This window comes from Selaginella moellendorffii, unplaced genomic scaffold (genome assembly GCF_000143415.4).
Source record: "Selaginella moellendorffii unplaced genomic scaffold, v1.0 SELMOscaffold_11, whole genome shotgun sequence".
NCBI lineage: Eukaryota > Viridiplantae > Streptophyta > Lycopodiopsida > Selaginellales > Selaginellaceae > Selaginella > Selaginella moellendorffii.
The window spans coordinates 2,775,535-2,794,516 of record NW_003314272.1 but is presented as its reverse complement, the minus strand read 5'-3'; the positions used below and the strand labels follow the sequence as shown (position 1 = coordinate 2,794,516).

Here is an 18,982-nt window from a genome sequence, read left to right as displayed (position 1 = left end):
GGAGCCCTAAAATATATACCTCTGGTAAAAGTCCTTCCATCTCAGCCATACACGTGGGGCCCAAAGAGCTATCCTCGTGGCGATGGTCATGTCCGCAACGTGGCAAGATTGTACTGGCAATAGATTCCCAAATCTTTTGACCAAACGATGTAAAAATATTTGCTCCAATCAATCAATACAATGCTTATCTCCTCGCGCTTTCTGAATAGTAATTTGTTTTCTACACCGACGATCTCTTGTCCTTGAATCCAAACCATTTTTTCTTTGATTTCTCCTTTCCAGTAGTGGTGGTGTCTTTGTCTGTGTCTTTATCCTTTTCTCGCGCTGGCGATGCCGTGGCCGACGACGAGTTCTCGTCCTTGCCATTGCTTTCTTCCATGTTCACTTTGTGGCTCGATGCTCCGTGCTTCTTGGAAGTCGAGAACGAAGCGTGGATTTTGTCGCGGTTCTTCAGGAGAATGTCAACCTGCGCGTTCATCGCTCGTAAGAGGAAAAAACTCTACAGGAACTATGGAAACTTACAGCGCTTTTTTCAGCCCCATACTTGTGCGTTACTGCGGTAAATCTGTTCAAAGCCTGCACAAAGGAACGTAATCTAAGCGCGAGCCAACCACAAAAACAAAGAGCTACCTCGCGGTACTCGGCTTCAAAATCGCGTAGCTCGTTCCTTTTCACCATTATCTGGTCCTCGATTTCCTGGAGTTGCACTGCGTTGTCTTTAAACGAATCGGCGCAAACTGCCTCGATGGTGTAACTGGCACTCTTGAAAAAATTGTCACCTGCATGCACGAGGCATTCACGAACCCGAAAGTGACGAGAAAAGGCACATCAGCCTACCATACACGGCAAAAACGTGTGAGCCGGCTCTCAATCCCAAAACTTCGCATGGTTGAAGCCCTTCCAATCTCCTGAAGAATGCAGTATCAGGATCCCTTGCCATTGCCAACTAATAAAAAGAGTGCGTGCATTAAGTACAAGAAAAAGAAAGAAAGCAAGCTACGTACCGCATTCATTGTTGTATCCAATCTGTACACTTGGAAATGAAGAAAATACATGCCAGCGGATGTCACCTTGCCAGTCTTTGTGCTATCTTCCTGAAACGATACAAATGAACATTGCAAATTGCTAAGAAAAACTTCAAAAGACCTGAAGAGCCAGTCCGAGGCCCCCGTTCTCCTCCGGCTCAAAATACAAAAGCTACGCAAAGTAAAGTTAGTGCTGGAAATTTAAAATCTACGAACAAGCACCTTAAACTTGCTTTGAGCTGTGGAATAGACACGAACAACAAGTCCCGACGCGGCTTGGGCATCCGTGAGATACACACCGTAAAAGTGTGCTCCTTGCTTCTCCACCTGGATATGAGCTCGTGTCAACAATCATCTTCGGGAACGACAGAAATATACCTTGTCATGAACAGCTTGGCCGAGAGAAAGCGGTCTGATTTGAACCGATTCATTGAGCGCTTCCTCCAAAACAGTCGGTGAGATCGACGTCTTGATCGGGACGCCCAACTTGCTGCAAGAAAACGAACGAAAGAAACAACCAAATTCAAAATCCCCACCACCTCAAAGCTGATACTTTTTTTTCCACAATCCAGGACGGCACACACCTGAAAATCGCAGCAAACATGGTGTTGACAGTTCCCAGATTCGACAAGTCCACCTCAAGCCCGTCAAGCTCCACGGCCTGTAGCGATAATGTTAGAAAGCTAGACTTTCAAGCTTGCAAGAGAAAAAAAACACCAAAGAGAAGAAGTCGTAGCTAGTGAAAATTCTCACCTGGAAACCAGCAGCGTCATACTGGCGCCTCTTCTCAACGTCCGAGAGTATGCTGTAAGAGAAGGCTACTTCCTTGAAGAGCTCCGCGGCCTCAGGATTATCAGCGTTCTTATCTGGATGGAGCCTGTGTCACGGATGGAAGAGCTAAGGAAAGATCAAAACATAAAGAAGCAAACCAGAGGCAAGAACTTACTTGAGAGCCATCTTCCGGTACGCGGCCTTAATCTGCTGATCCGTGGCATTTCTTGGGACGCCGAGAACATCGTATGGATCCCTGTGATCCCCCTCCTTGGATTTGCTACTGCGAGGCCCCTTGACGTCGCCCATCCTCGCCTCCGCTCGCCCGCCTAGCAAAATTCCCCCGCCATAGCCCTAGAAAGGAGGAAAATACCCTAGAAAAGCGTGCTGGAGCTGGATCTGTGCTTGAATCTCCAAGAAATCCTTTGCCGGCCGCGCTACCTGGATGATTGGAGAGCGCGTCGTTCGCCTCCGCCTCCTCGCAGCAACGGAGGAAAACTCCACGCAGCGCCAGTGCTTTTGTTCTTCCCTTGGAATGCACGTCACGGGCAGCCGTCCGATCCAACTACCGCTACCCGTCCGATCCACGGGCGCGGATATGCTACAAATGCCTGATTTTAGGGTTCTTCGTGGTCTCGAGCGATGAATCCGTTCGATGGATCGCAGGGAATGCCTCGCGCTGATACGATCGTGCACGAGCCTGCCCGCGGCGCAGGAGATCCACACCCGTGCGCGCGCGCATTTCCCGATCCGCGATGTTTTCGCGTGGAACAAGCTGATCGAGATGTATGGGCGATGCGGCAGCGCGTCCTCCGCTCGCGAGATCTTCGATTCGCTGCCTCTTAAGGACTCCTACTCCTGGGATTTCATGCTCGCGGCCTACTCGCGCAATGCCCTCTTTGACGACGCCGCCCGGTTCTTCCCCACAATGCCGCAATGGAGCCTCGTCTCCTACACGACGGCGATGATCGCGAATGCCCAGCTCCGGCATTTCGCCGACGCGCAGCGCATCTTCCACTCGATGCCTGAGTGGGATCTCGTCTCCTCCACCGCGATGCTGGGCGAATTGGCCCAGATCGGCCTCCTCGACGAGGCCGTGGAGATTTTCCGCGCGATGTTGGAGCGAGACATCCAGGCCTGGAGTGTCTTCCTCTTCGCATTCGCGCACCATGGCAACCTCAGCGACACCGCCAGGATCTTCGCGGGGATGCCCGAGAGGAATCTCATCTCGTGCACTGCGATGCTGGTAGCGATCGCGGAGGTGGGCAGTGCCCGCCTCGTGGAAGAGGCGAGGGATCTATTCTGGAGCCTCCCGGAGCGGGACATAGCGTCCTCGACGGCGATGATTAGGGTTTATGCCCAGAGCGGGCATTTGGACGAAGCACGGCGCTTGTTCGAATCTATCCCACTACACACAATCGCTCTAAACACCGCGATGCTGGCGGCGTTTGCCCAGAGCGGCGACATCGCTCGTGCAAGACTTGTTTTTGATCAAATGCCCGAGAGAAATCTCATATCATCCAACGCGCTCCTCTCGGGGTATGCCCAGAACGGGCATTGTGACAAAGCGAAGGAACTGTTTGATTCCATGCAAGAATGGAGCTCCGTTTCGTGGAATACGATCATATCGGCCTACATCCAATCCTCGCAACTTAGAAGCGCGAAGAAAGTGTTCGCTGCTATGCCCGAGAAGAACATCGTGGCGTGGAACGCGATGATCGCTGCAAATGCCAAGTCTGGGAATTTGGAAGAGGCTAGTTTCTTGTTTCGAAACGCTCCTGAGTGGAACACAGTTTCGTGGAATACAATCCTCACTGCGTTCGCCCAAAATCGGTGTTTGAGAGAAGCCATGGAAACTTTCGAGAGAATTCCCGAGAAAAGCAGCATTTCGTGGACTGCCATGCTCTCCGCTTATGCCCAGAACGGGCATCTTGATCGAGCGAGGCTGTTCTTCGATCGAATGCCGAGCCCGTGCATCGGATCCTGGAACGCAATGCTCGCCAGCTACACAAACAGCGGCTGTTCCAGCGATGCCTTCTCCCTCTTCGACTCCATGAAGATCCTCGAGACCCCGGACGAAACGAGCTGGATCATCGCGCTCCTCGCGTCGTGCTACGCGGGCGACGTCGGCATTGGCCAGTCTCTCTTCGTGTCGATGGTGGCAGATTTCGGGATCCCGGCCAAGAGGATCCACTTCGGCTGCGTGATCAATCTCCTGGGCCGGGCCGGGCACGCCGACGCTGCCCGAGATCTCATCGCCAACATGCCCTTCGAGCCGGATCTTCTCCAGTGGCGCTGCTTTCTCGAGACGTGCAAGAAGCAGAAGAATCCCCGGTACAGCGCCGGGGCGGCAAAGCGAATCCTCGGATTGAACGCCTCGGATGGATCGGTCTACGTTTCCCTGGCATCGGTAGTCCAAAGCTCCCAGCCAGTCTCCGTGTTCTAAGGAAACATCGCCGTTGATCACGGGACCACCAAATGCAAATAGCTCCAAATGGCTTATACTTTTTCATTCCATAGGGTGAGATGGTCCTCGATTCGATGGATGTATGGGTGGAAGTGGAGGCTTGTTCCATCAAACTTTTACAGCCACTGTCACTACTGGGCCAATGATTTCTAGATCAAGCACAGCGACGAGGGCTCCTTTTTAAATTTTATTTTCGCGGATACTATATGGTCCACCTGCCCTGTCAAGGCATTTGGTGGTCCTTTGGCTCGATCCAACTCCATCCACGTTGCTAGCACCCAAGAATTTATTATCAACCAGAGTTCCCATGGGCAAAGTGCTTGTTTGTTTGTGTATTTCTTCGCATATGCCATTGGGGAAATTTAAGAGCCCTAAGTAAAGCCAATAAAAGGGTGACACGCGTCAAGGGGACAAAATGGAACTATAATCCATGATCTCCATTGTTTTAACCCTTTAGGCTACCTTTAGTTTATTTGGAGCGAGTTGAGAAGGAAGGCGCAAGGTCTCGAGATTGTGGCTATGGCGCACTCGCCGCGGCTGCGGCGCCTCTGGCAATCGGATGGCTCCTCCTGCTCCTCCCGCCGCTGCATTGCGCAGGAATTCGCGATCCAGGGCCGGTCAAAGGGCTTGTGATCGCGGTCAGCAGCGGAGATCTGCGAAATCCCATGGTCTGGGGCCGGAGGAGCGCCAGGGAATCGGTAAGCGTGCTAGGATTTCGGGGAGCCCGGTCTTAGAAAGCGAGCTAGGGAAGGAGGAGTAGAAAGAACAAGAACGAGGGAGCTATTTCCATGGCAACGGCCATCGCAATGGACATAGACGAGTGCGAGGCGGCGGTCAAGGCCAAGACGGCGGCACCGCTGTCGATCAACAAGTCGTCGGGGAGCAAAATCTCCAAGAGTTCATCGTCGTCGATGAGGCGGCCGATGCTCCAGCCCTCCAAGCCGCTGCCCACTTCCAAGGTCTATAACACGGACCCCATGAGCTTCCGAGAGCTGGTCCAGCAGCTCACGGGGAATAGTTCCACTGGAACTAGTGGCGGTGGTGGCGGTGGTAGTGATGTCGGCGGTGGCGGCGGAGGAGGAGGAGGAGGATCTCTCCAGCAGCAAACTTCCACTGGGTTCTCCGAGCAGGCCATGAATCCAGGGATGATGGGAGTTTCTTCGCAGCAGCAATACCATCACCACCACTACCAACAGCAGCAGCAACATCAGCAGCAGCCAAGCTTGGTGGTGGTGTCGGATCCAGCGGCGCTTGTTTCTAGCCCAGGAACTGGAGGAGGAGTTCTTTCTCCTCACTCGAGCGCCAGGCCGGTCAACAGCCGGTTACAAAGGATGGCACCTCCGCCGCTACGTCCCACATTCTCGATCTCCCCGTTCGCCCACAAGCTGGCGCAGCACCAGCAGCAGCACCAGCAGCAGCAGCTTAGCGGGCCTTCCAGCGGAGAAATTCACGCCACCACCACCGGCCACTCCGCCGCCACCTCCAACGTCGTTTCGTCCGAGAACTTGACGTCCCCCGGAGCCCAGCCGCTGTCGCCGCTCTCCAACAAGCGCGTGTCGACAATGCCGCTGCTCTCCTTCTCGCCGCTGCCCGTGCTCTCGCCCAGCGACACCGCCTGGGCCAGCTTCGAGTCGCCCAACACCGCCGCCATGAAGCAGCTCGCGCAGTCGATCATCGATGGCAGCAGCAAGGGGAGTGGCTTTGCCGGGAGCCGCTTCCCGTGGTCGCCGACGTTCCAAGGCTGCCTCGGCCTCCCCAGCCCGGGTCTCCCGGTGCCCGAGCTCTTCCCGGAAGTCAAGATGATCGACTCCCCCGAGAACGCCAGGAAGACTGCCGCCACCGCCGCCTCCTCCACCGGCAACGACTTCAGTTTCCCAGAGATTCGAGAGAGTTGACAGTGGCGCCGGCATTGACGGATCGAGGATTCGGAGCTACGACTCTGTTGATCGAGGAGGAGCTCCGTTGGGCGATCAAGAAGCAGCTAAGTTTGTCACACTGGTGGTTCTTTACGTACATACGACGATGTTTTGATGGTTTTGGGATTGAAGGTGGCGGTGCTTGGTGGTGGTGTCCTTGGGGGAGAAGCTCTTCAGGGATTTGGCCGGCGCCGGGCTCTCTTTTTTTTGATTCGCAAGAGAGAGCTTGGAGCTCGCCGGTCATCAAGGAAAAGAGAAAGCATTGTATATTCGTTCGAGTCAGTTTGTCGGGTCAGTCTTTCCTTTGGTATTTTCTTCCTTTTGTGGAAGAAAGCTTCTTCGTCGTCGTCTTGCTGGAATCGGATAACTACGCTCTTTTTTCTTTGCTCGAAATGACGAATAAAAGAGAGGAATTTAAAGCTGCGAGTGAGGAGACTTCCACACCGAGTGGTTTTAAGGCGCGTGAAAGGAAGGAAATGAAAAACATTCTTCCACCCTCACTTTCGCTGAGGAAAGTGATTCGTGAAATCTTCGTACGGAAGACAATGGGCTGAATGAATCATCAAGATCCAAGTACTAGTCATCTCAAGAACCTTTGTCCTCTCGTCACGCAAAGATTGGGTGGAAAACTTCTCTCGAGTGTTGTGTTGTACCGCATTTGAAGTTGAACGTACAAATCTTGCAAATCCACCGAAACCAAAAAAAAAAAAAAAAGTATCCAAAACGTGAGAGGTACCTCAAGGCAAGTAAAACGATTGTGATGTTATTTCACATATAAGTTGCTTCCTGGGATATATCCGTCCAGGCACAAGTCGTTCTCAAAAAAACCATGCTCTTGCTCCTGGAGTAGAAACAAAACATGAAAACCATCGCATGGAAAGAGAGAAAGGAGAAGAACATCCAGACCTGTTTGTAGGGTTGTAAGCCGACTAGCTCATCCTGCGCGTGGTGCGCTTGCGGGAACTGATTCGGCGCGGAGTCGTATTCCTCCTGCTTCACTTTGAAAGAGCCAGAGCTGTTTGCGATGATCCGGGGGCAATTCATCATTCCCAGATACTCGTGACCATCCCCAGTCCCCGAGCTGCTGTATGGAACTAGAGTGTCGTGGATGAACTCTTGCGATCCCTGCTGCTCTTGCTGCTGCTGTCCCTGCCAGCTTATTTGGCTCGCTATCCCAAATGCTGCCGACGAGCCTCCCTCCCAGCTGCCTAGAGAGTCGCCCTCCTCGCACTTAACTATGCCAGTGTTCATGCCTGGAATGTTTGGCTTTGCCAAACCGCTGTTCATCAAAACCGAGATCCCGTCCCCTGTTGCAGACGCGACAATGCTTCCACCGAAGCCCCTGCCGATGATACCATCGTCCAAGGTGGTGCCTCGCGCGCCGATGTCGCCAGTGTCTTTGCTGTAATGTGAATAGTCTATGTAGCTGTCTTGCTTTTGGTTGTAAGGCTGAAGAAGTTGTATCTGTGTGTGCTGCTGTTGCTGTTGCTGAATTATTTGCTCTGTCAAAGGATTGGACTGCGAAGCCGAAGTCGCGAGGATTCCTTCTTGCACGGGTCTCATCTGTGGAACCTGTGATTGTTGGAGCTGCTCCATATCACCGACACCCAGCAAAAGGCCTCTTTGGTTGTTTGGTGGGATGCTGCGGGGCCGGACGACGAGGACTGGTGGCTCGACAACACCGTTTGTAGCTGCTGGATCATTGGACGAGCAAAGCGTCCGGAGGTAGGCGGAGCGAAGAGCCGCCAGAGCTTGAGAAGATCCTGGCGTGATGATGGGATGAGGTTGCAAGTTGTCGATTGCGTTGTAAGACGGGTCCGAGCCGAGCGGCATGCTCATTGTGACGGCATTTTGCTGTTGTGCCACGCTCAGCCGCTTCAAATAGAGTCTGTACTTCTGCGGTAGGAAGAGTCACTCAAGGAAAAATATAAAACCGCGGAAGAGAGTGAGGGCTCACCTGGAGATGGCTAGCAACATTCTCCCTCGTCAGGCCTTGAACATTCATCAGTTCCAAGATCCTCTTAGGCACAGCTTCTATCAACAATACGGGGTTTAGAACAAGACAAGGAAACCAAAAACAAAAAAATATGTACGTACTGTCTATTCCTAGTTGATTGACAGCCGTGACGAACTGTTGATGCAACTCCACGGACCAGACCACCCTTGGCTTTTTAAGCGTGTTCGAGTCGTCCATGTCGAGCTCAAACTCCTCGTCATCTTCTTTTATTTCTTTCCGCTTCTTAGAGCCTGCCGCTGCAGCAGATCCTGCCGCTGGCATCGAATCTCCCTCGTCAGGCTTCCGCTTCTGTCTGTCATGGTCGGCACCGTCAGCGTCCTTGAGGATGTTCCTCTTCCTCCGAAAGACATGTTGCCAGATGTTTTTGAGCTCTTTGATCCGGATTGGTTTGAGAAGGTAATCGCACGCACCATGTATAATCCCTTTCATGACGAGGCTCGTCTCGCCATTCGCAGACATCACTGCGGAGCAAAGCCAAAACACGTAAGAACTTTTAAAGGCAAAAGCCAAACTTACTTATGACCGGAAGATCCATCTCAAGCCCAACAAGCTCAAGAAGCTTGAACCCGTCCATGTCCGGCATGCAGACATCACTAAGTACCACATCGAAGCGCTCCTTGTTTTCTCTAAGCATCGCAAGTGCCAGGCGTGCCATGCCGCAAGTGGTCACTACAGTGAGCAGAGCACAAGAAAAAGCAAAGCCAGTGTAAGATAGAAAGCGAAAGGAAGAAAAAAAAGTTCGAACGTACCATCGTAGGCGCAACGAAGCAGCATCTTCTTAAGAATTGCTAGGCAAGTTCTGTCGTCATCCACAACCAACACTCGCAATCCGGCCGGAAATTGGTCACCCATGTCCCTTTCGCTCGCTTGAATTCGCATACAAAAAATCCCAAGAGCTCGATGACGACGATCTTCTCTTCTACAGCGTCGCTGCGCGAATGTGTGTCCACCAACACGAAGATTTGGCAAGGTTTTCCCCCATCCCCAGTGATTTTGATAAAGAACTTCACCTTCCCTTTCCCTGCATGGATTTCCAACTATCGCTGCTACCGCTAGCCATCGTCAAGCCCCAGGAGCCGAGAATGCTACCTCCGCGGAGCTCTAAAACCCCCTCCGGATCACGCACGGCAGACTACCTCAAACCTGGTGGAATCACGCGCTGGATCTGCGGCGCCGCGGCCGAGAGCGCGCGGCATTCGCATTGGCACGGCATCGATCGCCGCCGACCTCCACCCCGTCGCGCCCTTGCCCACCCGCCCGCTGGACGCCATAGCCGGGACGAGGATATACTATAGCATGATTATGAGGCATTCAACTGAAATGGAGTGGGGCCATGGCGTCCGGCACATGATAAGCCGTTATGACATGCCGAGGGGGCAAGATGCTGACTGGACAGACCACATAAGCTCCACGTCACTCTATGCTTTTTTGGCCTTGTACGGTAGCTAGAGTACGGAATTTTAATTCTACACAGCTTTTAGGGTTCTAGGGGAAGTGTGTGTTTGAATTTAATTTGGGAGCTCCGGGCGATGGAGCCGGATCATCCATGGAGGGCGGAGTACGCCAAATCATCGCGCGCGGCCTGCGGCGCCTGCCACGAAAAGATCGACAAGGATGAGCTGCGCCTTGGGAGGATGGTTGAATCGCCAAAATTTGACGGATGGATCCCTGTAAGTGCTTGTTCTTGGTTTTTTCTAGCTCATCCTTGGAGAATGTAGGTTTGGCACCACTACTCATGCATCGCGGTGAAGAAGAACACCATCTCTTCGTACGTTTGTTTTTTAGATTGCGGAAAGGTTTGAGCTTTCTTTCTCCTTTTTTCTTTTGGATTGCTCAGGATAGAGGATGTGGACGGATTCGATAACTTGCGCTGGGGAGATCAAAAGAAACTGCGGAAGTACATCGAAGGTGATGAAGCAGGAGCGCTGGAAGATAATGAGGAAGAAATCGAGGAGGCGGCAGCGCCTGCGGAGGATTTGCCGAGTAAGAGCAAGAAGAAAGGAAAGAAAGAGAAAGGGAAACAGAAGACAGAACAAGAAGAGGAGACATCGAGCTTTGAACACACCATCGAGATTGCCAAGGCTTCTCGAGCGATATGCCGAGTTTGCAAGGAGAAGCTAGTAAAAGGAGAGGTAAGCTTTTGTAGATGCTCCTTGGCAACGCTAAATTTGTGCAGTGCTGTGTGTAGGCTCGCATTTCCACTGTGGAGAATGAGAAGTACAGGAGTCCGACCTTCAGGCATGCCAAGTGCTTCGTGGAATTTTTTGCCTGGGATCAGCCCATCGAGGAGCTTGACGGATGGGACACGCTTGATGAGTCGGAGCAGAAGGTCGTTCACGACGCTGTTGAGCCTTTCCTAAAACCCACACAAGGTAGCTTCTTGTTTCAACTTTCGTTTTAGTGTTTAAGACCAGTCTTAACAGAAAACAAGGAAGAAATCAAAGAAGAGAAGGAAGAGGAACAGGAGAAGCAACAGGAAGAGAAGAAGGCAAAGCGGCAGTCGGAAGCGTCCGGTGATGATCAAAGCTCAAAGAAGAAGAAGCAAAAAGTGTCAGACGACTTTGAGAAGAAAATGGAGCAACAGACAAAGGCACTCTGGAGTCTTCAGGATGACTTGCAAAGGAACGTCTCACTCGATGAAATGAAAGAGATGCTCGAGATCAACAACGGAGCCATGTCTAAATCGGACAAAGAGATTCGCGAGCGCTGGTACGTCTTAGACGGCATCGAGTTGATTTAACTTTGCGCTTCTTGCAGTGCCGATGGGATGATGTTTGGACCTTTCAAACCTTGTCCGCAGTGTGGCGGCCCTCTGCTTTACTCAGGAGGAATGTACTCCTGCCAAGGCCACCTTTCAGAGTGGAGCAGATGTAACTTCAAGACATCAGAAGTCCAGCGTCAAGCGAAATGGAATATTCCCAAAGGCTCGACGAATCCATTCCTCAGACAAGCTAGTCTATTTTGTTTATGTTTAAGTTGTATTGTGTTCTGACCTCGTGTTTTACCGCAGTGGAACAAAACCCAGAAGACACCAAAAGAACCACGGCTGCTGAGGCCGTCTACTAAAAATCTCAATTCTGAAGCGCATTTCCTCCGGGGACTTCATGTTTTCTTTTTCGGAGCCATGCAGGAAAAAACTCAGGTTTGTACTTTTTCTGGTCAACATTTTCCTGAAAATGCTAGTAATGCAGGATGAGTGGAAGGCACTCATAGAAGAGGCAAAAGGTGTTGTCCACAAGACCATGGATCCAGGTGAGGCATAAGTTTCAACTGAGGTGAGGTGTTTGAAGTACTAACGCTCATCTAATCGCGTAGGCGTCACCGCTATAATTTCTACCGAAGCGGAATTTTTTAAGGACGAAAGCCTAAGGTGCGCAAGGGTTGGAAGATTGGAATCTTACAAGTTTAACTCGCAGACAACTCGGAATTCCGGCTGTGGCGGAGAGATATTTAACGGAATGCATGAAGATGAAAAAGCGATTGCCGCTCAAAGACTATCGACTTGAATCTTCGCGTACGAGTACTGCAATGACGAAAGTGAAAGTTAAAGGTCGGAGTGCCGTGCATGAAGACTCCGAAATGCAAGATAAAGGCCACGTTTTGGAATCCGGGAGCGTGATATATTCTGTGACTTTGAATAAGTCTGACATCTCGACTGGAAGAAACAGGTGCATCTTTCTATGTTTTGTGATGATCCTGACTTGAGATATGACTTTACAGTTGTTACGTGCTCCAAATTATCGAAGAAGACAAGGGAAATGCTTGCTATGTCTTTCGAAAATGGGGTCGTGTTGCTTCTGAGAGGGGGCACACGAAACTGGAGGCTTTCTCAAAACAAGGGGCCATAGAAGAGTTCGAGAAGGGATTTCTGGATAAGACGGGGAATGAATGGCACTCATGGGTGCGAAAGACGGGGTTTCAGAAAGTCCCAGGAAAATATTATCCCGTAGAAATCGTAAGAACCTGTCTTCTCTCTCTCTCTCTCTCTCTCTCCGTTTTTGATTTAGCTCGTGTGTTGCAGGACTATGGAGCTGATGAAGCACCTCAGAAAGAGTTAGCTACTGTTTCTGGATCAAAGAGCAACCTTCATCCGAGGGTTGTCAGCTTGATGAAGATGCTCTTTGACATTGAGACATACAAGTAAGTCTTCTGCTTTTACTCGTGGTTTTTTTAGTTACTGTGTTTGCTCTTTGAAGGTCCGCCATGTTGGAGTTCGAAATTAATCCAAATGAAATGCCACTTGGGAAACTGACCAAAGCACACATTGCAAAGGGTACGATTGTGGTGTTCGTAGATTTCTTATCTATTGTTTCGTTCAGGATTTGATGTGCTCACCCGTATACAAAACGTGTTAAAGCGAGAGCAACAAGATCCTCGGCGTCAAGTAGAACTTATTGACGGAAGCAACCAATTCAACACTCTGATCCCTTCGACTCACCCGACTCTAATAGACGACGAGGATGTTCTGAAAACGAAGGTGAGCTTAACCATCAAACACCGGAGCTTAAAGCTAAACTCTTTTCGTTTGCAGATTCAAATGCTTGAGGCATTGAGGGACATTGAAATTGCGTCGCAGCTCATTAAGTCTGCGGATGAAGATGATGAGTCGGATCCACTGGACGTGCATTACAAGAAGCTCAAGTGCGCTGTTTCGCCAGTTCCACATGATAGCCCCGAGTTTGAGCTCGTTAAGAACTACCTGGAAAGGACTCACGCACCAACTCATACGGTATGGACTTCACTTTCTGTCTCGACTATCGCCTGATAAATGTTGTTTTTGTAGGAATGGGGACTGGAAGTCGAGGACGTTTTTGTTGTCAGTAGAGATGGAGAGCACGATCTGTACGCTCCAATGAAATCAACGCTTAAGAATCGTATGCTGCTATGGCACGGTACGTTTGTCCTCAATGAGGCATTGTCTTGACGGCTCCTGTTTGTGATGAAAAGGTTCACGCACTACAAACTTCGTGGGAATTTTGAGCCAAGGCTTACGGATAGCCCCTCCTGAAGCACCGGCTACTGGCTATATGGTACACTGTCTAGTATTCCAAACCGACTCATTTAGCTCTTATCTGTCACGTTTTTGTAGTTTGGCAAAGGTGTGTACTTTGCGGACCTGGTGAGTAAGAGCGCGCAGTACTGCTTCACGAACAGGTCCAATCCAGTGGGGCTGATGCTACTGTCCGAGGTTGCTCTTGGAGACATTAAAGAGTATACACACGCACAGGTATATATATTTATTCAAGCAACAGGCTCTGCGGAAAGCTTCTCTAACGCCCCGCTTTCAATCAGTACATGGAGAAGCCTCCGGCTGGATACATGGCCACGAAAGGAGTCGGGAGGACAATGCCCGATCCCAGCGAATTCAAGGAGTTTGACGATGGAGTCGTTGTCCCGTGCGGGCGTCCTGTGCCGTCTCAAGTTCGCAGCGACTTGCTGTACAACGAGTTCATTGTGTACAGTACCTCACAGGTTTGTAGTGTTTCTTAGCGCTTCTTCTGTGGGTGCTTAAATTCTTTCCTTGTCGTTGTGCAGATCCAGCTAAGGTTCCTGCTAAAGGTCCGGTTTAAGTACAAGAGGTGAAACACTGTAGATAGTCACGATCATTTTTTGTTATATATGCCTCGTTTGCGTTAAGGATGTTCGCTTCTCGTGTTTTAAGTTCAAGGCTCATTGATTGAGTGAGTGTGATCCTACTGTGGTAGTGGCTACGTCACGATGAGCTGATGATCTCTGTTCTCTTCTTTTACGGTCTTTTGCTCTTTGGTATTTGCGGCTCGGGAGTTTGGCATTCATTCACTGCAAGCGCACAGTTAATAAAACGATGAAAGATTTGCTCACCCCAGGGGATCAGAACATCATGATGTAACCAAAGTGTCGTTTAGAAAAGACAGGCGCTCTGTGCTCATGAACCTCTCCTCTGCGGGAAGAACAGTTCTTGTCCTGCAATTAGTGATGACTATAATTTGCTCCAATCCATATATCGCCCCACCATAGATTCCACCAAGCCCTGATGTTAAGAAGAACAAGTTTTGCGATACTTGATTGAGGAAAGACAATATATATGTTCTGAAGCATGCGTTCCTGGGAAAGAACAGGGGGGAATTTTTGAGCGTCTCACTGCATGTCTCTCTTTAACAGGCAATGCAAAGACACGGGCTTGAAGCTTCTGGACAGTATAACTCGGGGAGAATTGACTGGGAAAACCGGGTCGAATAGATAAAATTAATCACATACAATAACTGCCACCAAATGATCTCTGCTCGGATCATGAGCCCCGTGTTTTGCTGTGTGGTGATCGACTTTCTCCATTAAATTTCATGGCCTGCGATTGCTTCAGCTCTTGATCTTGACTTTGTCCAGAGGGAGATCCTGGAGGCTTTCACGTAAAGATGCCGCATACAGTACTAATCTGAGCGCATCCTCTCCACAAGGGTTCTGAATGAAGGAGATGTTTGTGGCGCTGGAGTTCGCTGCATACCATTCACCGCAAGCAAAACATACAATGAAAGATCATATCAGAAACAGAAACAGAACACGAGTTAACCAAAGTGATGTTAAACAAAATCTTGTTAACAGACTTACAACATTTCAGCCACTCTGTGCTCATCAACCTCTCCTCTGCGAAGATCAACCAAACTCCTACAATTATAATTTCAATCCTTGAAGACTTCCAAAAGAGGGATTTTCGGGCCTCCGGCAAAGGCATTATTCTGGAGTGTGATGACTATTATAATTTTGCTCTCATCCATATATCGCCCCACCAACCTGATGTTTAAAGGAACAATTTATTGCATTCAGATTCAAGAAGGAAAAAAGAGTTTGAAACTCACCACCTCATCTATACGGGTCTGTAGCACACATAAAAAGGCGTCGTCATAGTTGAGGAAATACCACATTTGTTCTTAAGCAATCGCTGCATCGTCTTGTACGCGTTCCTGGGAAATAACAAGGGTTCAGATCTGAACAGAAAAACGAGAGACTACCTGGTGGGAATCGTACAATATACTCTCTTCGGTCTCGGGAACTATCGAGCGTCTCATTGCCATGCCCCTCTATGTCTCACGCTTGCACGAATACAAATATACGGGCTTGAAACTTCTGGCCAGTATAACTCGGGACTCACTACCCCGCAGTATAAATCTGGTATACTGGTACACTTTAAACTCCCTCCAGTCAAAAGATAGCATCTTATCATAAAGTTCGCGATCCATCCTCGGGTAACATCAAAAACATACAAAGAGATGAGATGCCAAATCTTTGGAACGCATCCTCCAGAGCGGGCTTGATGTCACATGGCTTAAAATCCGTTCCAAGAGCCTCGGGCCATACCGTGGAGACATTCAAAAAGACCGCTCGACAACCCTAAGCAAATAGCCGTTGACCGTTTTGACCAGCGTTGACTAAGGAGCTCAAACTTTCATGCTGGTTGTGGTTTTCTAGATCGAAGCATCATGGTTGAATTGATAGAATCAATTACATACAAAATGTGTACCTGCATAGGGCTGGAGCGAAGCAGCGTCACCTTGCTCCGCCTTGGGCCTCATTCCAAACTGCTGCATCCTGCTCGATGGCCCCGCTTGCCTCGCAAACTGCGCAATCTGGTCTTGCATCGACGTCGCCGATATCCCCAGATTCCCGTGTTGCTGCTGCTGCAGAGCTTGAAATTGCAAACTGGAAGCACCGCCACCGCCGCCACCACCACTGCCGCCGCCGCCACCGTCAAGCCCACCACCACCGCCGCCACCGCCACCACTGTTCTTGGCGGCCGGCACGTCGTGGTTGTGCTTCCCCTCGTACGTCGTGATGACGGATTTTGGATCGTTTGACGCCCGCTCGACGTGCTTCCGTACGGGGCACCCGACGTTCGTGCATTTGTAATAGCTCCTGCCAAGAACAAGAAAGCTTGTTCATATTAGAAGCAAGAGAAAGCACCAAGAGAACTTCGAATGGAGAAGAAAACGAACCTCGGATATGGATTCCCCTTGACGATCTTCTGCCCATACTTTCTCCACCGATAGCCATCGTCGAGGATGTCGATCTCGCTGGGCGTTTGCACCACCACCCGGGGCTCGCGGATCGTCCGCTGGACGGCCGCCGCCTCCCTCGCTCCACCGCCGCTATCAATCCTCCTGCAGTTGCATCACGAAGTTGTGAGAAACGCAAGCAAGAGAGACTTTTGTTCCACCTTCTCTTGGACTCGCTCTCGACGTCGTCATCGCCACCGTCCTCGTTCTTGGCCTGCTGCCCGTCGTCCTCGCCTGACGAGAGCGGTGACGATGGATCATCCGAGTTCCTGGCGGCAGCGGCGCTAGCGTAGAGATCCTCCGGGCTTCGATCGTCGCCGAGAAGAGAAGACGATGATCCGGCTCCGGCTCCACCTCCCCTCCGGCTCTTTTGCGGCCGCGGGTGATTGTGCTCGCCCTTGTACACGATCTCGGTCACCTGTCCGTCCTGCGACCGCTCCACTTTCTTCTTCACGGGGCAGCCCGAGCTGGTGCATTTGTAGTAGCTGCGCGGGAACTCGCTCCCCTTGACTTGCTTCTGCCCATACTTTCTCCAGTTGAATCCATCCTCGGATGGCCGCTCCACGAAAACTTGCTGTTGCTGCTGCTGCTGCTGTTGGGGCTCTGGCCGGCTCTCGGATGGAGCTGGAGCCGCCGCCCTCGAGCGAGATGGTTGAAACTCCGCCGCCGGGATCATCGTCTGGGCTCCCAGCGGCACCGCCATGGGCGCCGCTTGCGAGCGGTGGAATTCGAAAGGCAGCTGCCAAAGGAAGGATCAAACAATCCAGTGAGCGAGTGATCCAAAACTCTAGAACACAAAGCTCCAGCGGAGTCAAAAGAAAATCTAGCTATAAAAAGGGAGGAGCACACGGTCAAGGCGGTCAGTCAAGGAGGGGAGTGTGCCAGTCAACAAACCAAGCCCGGGAGGAACCAGTCAAGCAAAGAAACTTACCCCGGGGAAGGATTGCGACGAAGAATCCGAGCCCTGCCTCGCAATTGGCTTGAACACAAACTCGCTGGAAGGATTGCTCTCCACCTTGGCCTCCGGCGAGCGATGGTTTTGCATCCTGGAGCCGCCGCCATCGAAGACCGGCGGGGGCATGAGGAAGGATCCGGTCGTGGGCGATGGCTCCGCCTGGAGGAAGAGAGATTGGAGATGAGAAACGAGCAAACAAGGCAAGCATTTCGATCGAGAGATCATACCTGGCTGCTCGCGAAGAGCGGCGAATCGAAGAGCGTGGTGGGGCTGATCCCGGGGGGAATTGTGAAGGGGGAGGAGGAGGCGGCGATGTCCAGAGGGGCCACTGCCGATCTATCGCCCGCCTCCATCTCCCTCGCCGCCAATCTCTCCGCGAAGCTGCCGCTGCCGTTGCCGCCGCTCGAGCCCCTCGCGATGTGCTGTTGCTGCTGCTGGCCATGGCCGCCCAGATCCTGCGAGGAGCCCAAGAGATTGGAGTGAGCCTTGTTCTCATTGTCCGGATCGATGAGGAAGCTCGCGGCCAGCGTCATGGGGCTGGGGCTCGCATCCGGCGCCTTGAAGAAGAAAGAAGAGGCCCCGGCGGAGGCGCTCGCTCCACCGCCAGGCGCCCGAGGAGGCAGCATTAGCAGCGGCCTGATCGAGGCCATGGGTCTCTTGACACTCCCTCCCTGATCGCTACTGCTAAACTCCATAGCCACCCAGAGCTCTTATCGCTCCAGCCCGGATCGAGCGCGCGTCCAATTCCAAATCCAGCGCCGACCCAAGAGACCCAATCCGCCCAATTCCCGACCCAGATCGCTCGCTGCTCCTCCTCTCGCCACAATCCCTGGCGATGATACACCGATCGCCGACTCACGATTCCGATCGCTGTCGCACGCCTTCATTCGCTCATTGATTCGCCAAGGGGGTGAAAGAAGTCGTGCGCGACGCGAACATTCAAGGGAGATCGAAAGAGCCCATCCCTATCTCCGCTCCTCTTCTCTCTCTCTCTCTTCTTCCTCGCTGCTGTGACGCATCAAAACGAAGTCCGCCAGCCAGATGGCTAACACTACCACACAACACACACACCCTACTTCAAAACCACTGCCCCACTTACATTTTTTTCCATGTTTTTTTATGTGCTCGAGCGTTGAAATCTCAAGTGGGGCTAGCAGCCAGCGATCATCCAATCGCCTTTATATAATCGCCCATTCTTCCTTCCCCCATTCAACAGCGACGGCTAACTATTTCTCCCCCCATTTAAAAACCGCTAAAGGGTATAAAATATAGCTTAGATTAAAGGTTTAAAACCCGCTTAACAATACAAAATAGGGCAATTTGGAGAAGTGGCCCCTTGGAACTTTAAATGCCAAGGTTGGAGTTTGGGAGAGCAAGAGATGCCAGATCTTAGCTGAATCTCCAAGTAGCAGTAGCTTATCATCACCAAGCTCTAGGATATCTGATCGGATCATCGCCATTTCGCAAACCAAAGCTTTGGTGTTTCAATGCATCAGCTTTTGCTTTTGTAAGGCTTTTCTTTGGCCACCTTCTTTTCTAGCTTTGCAGGAAAACGTGATCCGGCCCCAGATTCCTTGCAAGAAATTCTGGGCTGGGGGATTTACTTTCCTCTCCCTGTTTGGATATTCTTAGAATAAGGCAGTGGCCCAGTATAGCAAGAAATTCCAGGCCATGATACACACTCAATGGCCCAGTGATGATCACTGGAATAATTTCTTTGGGACACGTGGCAGGCGGCGGGCGTTTTTTCGGCGGGCCATGCTCTCGTCGTGACCGCATATTCGGCTTTTTGAATGCGCTCGCG

The 18,982-nt window shown here is 51.2% G+C and overlaps 5 protein-coding genes across 5 annotated transcripts; 2 read left to right on the top strand and 3 right to left on the bottom strand.

Moving 5' to 3' along the window:
• Positions 1 to 134: 134 nt before the first annotated feature.
• LOC9659183 (chaperone protein dnaJ 15) lies at positions 135 to 2,336 on the bottom strand. The gene is made up of 12 exons (XM_024674000.1): positions 2,238 to 2,336; positions 1,972 to 2,170; positions 1,779 to 1,902; positions 1,610 to 1,686; positions 1,404 to 1,515; positions 1,248 to 1,352; positions 1,147 to 1,197; positions 1,005 to 1,094; positions 838 to 946; positions 631 to 779; positions 523 to 576; positions 135 to 466 (listed from the first exon to the last, which is right to left on the bottom strand). The coding sequence occupies exons 2-12, from the start codon at positions 2,103 to 2,105 to the stop codon at positions 221 to 223; spliced, it is 1,251 nt and encodes a 416-aa protein (XP_024529768.1). The 5' UTR covers positions 2,106 to 2,170; positions 2,238 to 2,336; the 3' UTR covers positions 135 to 220.
• Positions 2,337 to 2,451: 115 nt separating this feature from the next.
• On the top strand, positions 2,452 to 4,997 carry LOC112345925 (pentatricopeptide repeat-containing protein At4g02750-like). Its single transcript, XM_024673647.1, has 4 exons — positions 2,452 to 3,335; positions 3,453 to 4,206; positions 4,417 to 4,595; positions 4,721 to 4,997. The coding sequence occupies exons 1-4, from the start codon at positions 2,452 to 2,454 to the stop codon at positions 4,995 to 4,997; spliced, it is 2,094 nt and encodes a 697-aa protein (XP_024529415.1).
• Positions 4,998 to 6,912: 1,915 nt separating this feature from the next.
• On the bottom strand, positions 6,913 to 9,465 carry LOC9659182 (two-component response regulator ORR21). Its single transcript, XM_002968848.2, has 6 exons — positions 8,946 to 9,465; positions 8,713 to 8,865; positions 8,277 to 8,657; positions 8,137 to 8,213; positions 7,086 to 8,075; positions 6,913 to 7,020 (listed from the first exon to the last, which is right to left on the bottom strand). Exons 1-6 carry the CDS (start codon positions 9,073 to 9,075, stop codon positions 6,943 to 6,945), a joined length of 1,809 nt encoding a protein of 602 aa, XP_002968894.1. The 5' UTR covers positions 9,076 to 9,465; the 3' UTR covers positions 6,913 to 6,942.
• A 227-nt stretch (positions 9,466 to 9,692) lies between these two features.
• Positions 9,693 to 13,887, top strand: LOC9651470 (poly [ADP-ribose] polymerase 1). The gene is made up of 20 exons (XM_024673989.1): positions 9,693 to 9,866; positions 9,915 to 9,964; positions 10,034 to 10,328; positions 10,385 to 10,568; positions 10,620 to 10,905; positions 10,954 to 11,146; positions 11,207 to 11,338; positions 11,388 to 11,448; positions 11,512 to 11,566; positions 11,613 to 11,864; positions 11,917 to 12,151; positions 12,218 to 12,336; positions 12,393 to 12,469; positions 12,516 to 12,673; positions 12,728 to 12,925; positions 12,980 to 13,088; positions 13,144 to 13,226; positions 13,286 to 13,423; positions 13,489 to 13,668; positions 13,732 to 13,887. The coding sequence occupies exons 1-20, from the start codon at positions 9,726 to 9,728 to the stop codon at positions 13,777 to 13,779; spliced, it is 2,994 nt and encodes a 997-aa protein (XP_024529757.1). The 5' UTR covers positions 9,693 to 9,725; the 3' UTR covers positions 13,780 to 13,887.
• A 1,738-nt stretch (positions 13,888 to 15,625) lies between these two features.
• On the bottom strand, positions 15,626 to 18,300 carry LOC9659181 (probable WRKY transcription factor 4). Its single transcript, XM_024673994.1, has 5 exons — positions 17,406 to 18,300; positions 17,155 to 17,337; positions 16,385 to 16,962; positions 16,164 to 16,328; positions 15,626 to 16,083 (listed from the first exon to the last, which is right to left on the bottom strand). The coding sequence occupies exons 1-5, from the start codon at positions 17,871 to 17,873 to the stop codon at positions 15,669 to 15,671; spliced, it is 1,809 nt and encodes a 602-aa protein (XP_024529762.1). The 5' UTR covers positions 17,874 to 18,300; the 3' UTR covers positions 15,626 to 15,668.
• Positions 18,301 to 18,982: the final 682 nt, after the last annotated feature.

Excerpts from the sequence above, each read along its gene's own strand:
- LOC9659183 (XM_024674000.1), bottom strand. The coding sequence starts at position 2,105 with ATGGGCGACGTCAAGGGGCCTCGCAGTAGCAAATCCAAGGAGGGGGAT. Across the intron at positions 1,903-1,971 it reads TACCGGAAGATGGCTCTCAA|GCTCCATCCAGATAAGAACG; the intron begins GTAAGTTCTTGC and ends TCCGTGACACAG. Across the intron at positions 1,353-1,403 it reads GCCAAGCTGTTCATGACAAG|GTGGAGAAGCAAGGAGCACA; the intron begins GTATATTTCTGT and ends GCTCATATCCAG.
- LOC112345925 (XM_024673647.1), top strand. The coding sequence starts at position 2,452 with ATGGATCGCAGGGAATGCCTCGCGCTGATACGATCGTGCACGAGCCTG. Across the intron at positions 4,207-4,416 it reads TCTACGTTTCCCTGGCATCG|ATCAAGCACAGCGACGAGGG; the intron begins GTAGTCCAAAGC and ends AATGATTTCTAG. Across the intron at positions 4,596-4,720 it reads CAAAGTGCTTGTTTGTTTGT|GCTACCTTTAGTTTATTTGG; the intron begins GTATTTCTTCGC and ends TTAACCCTTTAG.
- LOC9659182 (XM_002968848.2), bottom strand. The coding sequence starts at position 9,075 with ATGCGAATTCAAGCGAGCGAAAGGGACATGGGTGACCAATTTCCGGCC. Across the intron at positions 8,866-8,945 it reads GCTTCGTTGCGCCTACGATG|TGACCACTTGCGGCATGGCA; the intron begins GTACGTTCGAAC and ends TGCTCACTGTAG. Across the intron at positions 8,076-8,136 it reads ATGTTGCTAGCCATCTCCAG|AAGTACAGACTCTATTTGAA; the intron begins GTGAGCCCTCAC and ends TTCCTACCGCAG.
- LOC9651470 (XM_024673989.1), top strand. The coding sequence starts at position 9,726 with ATGGAGCCGGATCATCCATGGAGGGCGGAGTACGCCAAATCATCGCGC. Across the intron at positions 11,865-11,916 it reads ATCTCGACTGGAAGAAACAG|TTGTTACGTGCTCCAAATTA; the intron begins GTGCATCTTTCT and ends ATGACTTTACAG. Across the intron at positions 13,669-13,731 it reads TTGTGTACAGTACCTCACAG|ATCCAGCTAAGGTTCCTGCT; the intron begins GTTTGTAGTGTT and ends GTCGTTGTGCAG.
- LOC9659181 (XM_024673994.1), bottom strand. The coding sequence starts at position 17,873 with ATGGAGTTTAGCAGTAGCGATCAGGGAGGGAGTGTCAAGAGACCCATG. Across the intron at positions 17,338-17,405 it reads CGCTCTTCGCGAGCAGCCAG|GCGGAGCCATCGCCCACGAC; the intron begins GTATGATCTCTC and ends CTCTTCCTCCAG. Across the intron at positions 16,084-16,163 it reads AAGGGGAATCCATATCCGAG|GAGCTATTACAAATGCACGA; the intron begins GTTCGTTTTCTT and ends TGTTCTTGGCAG.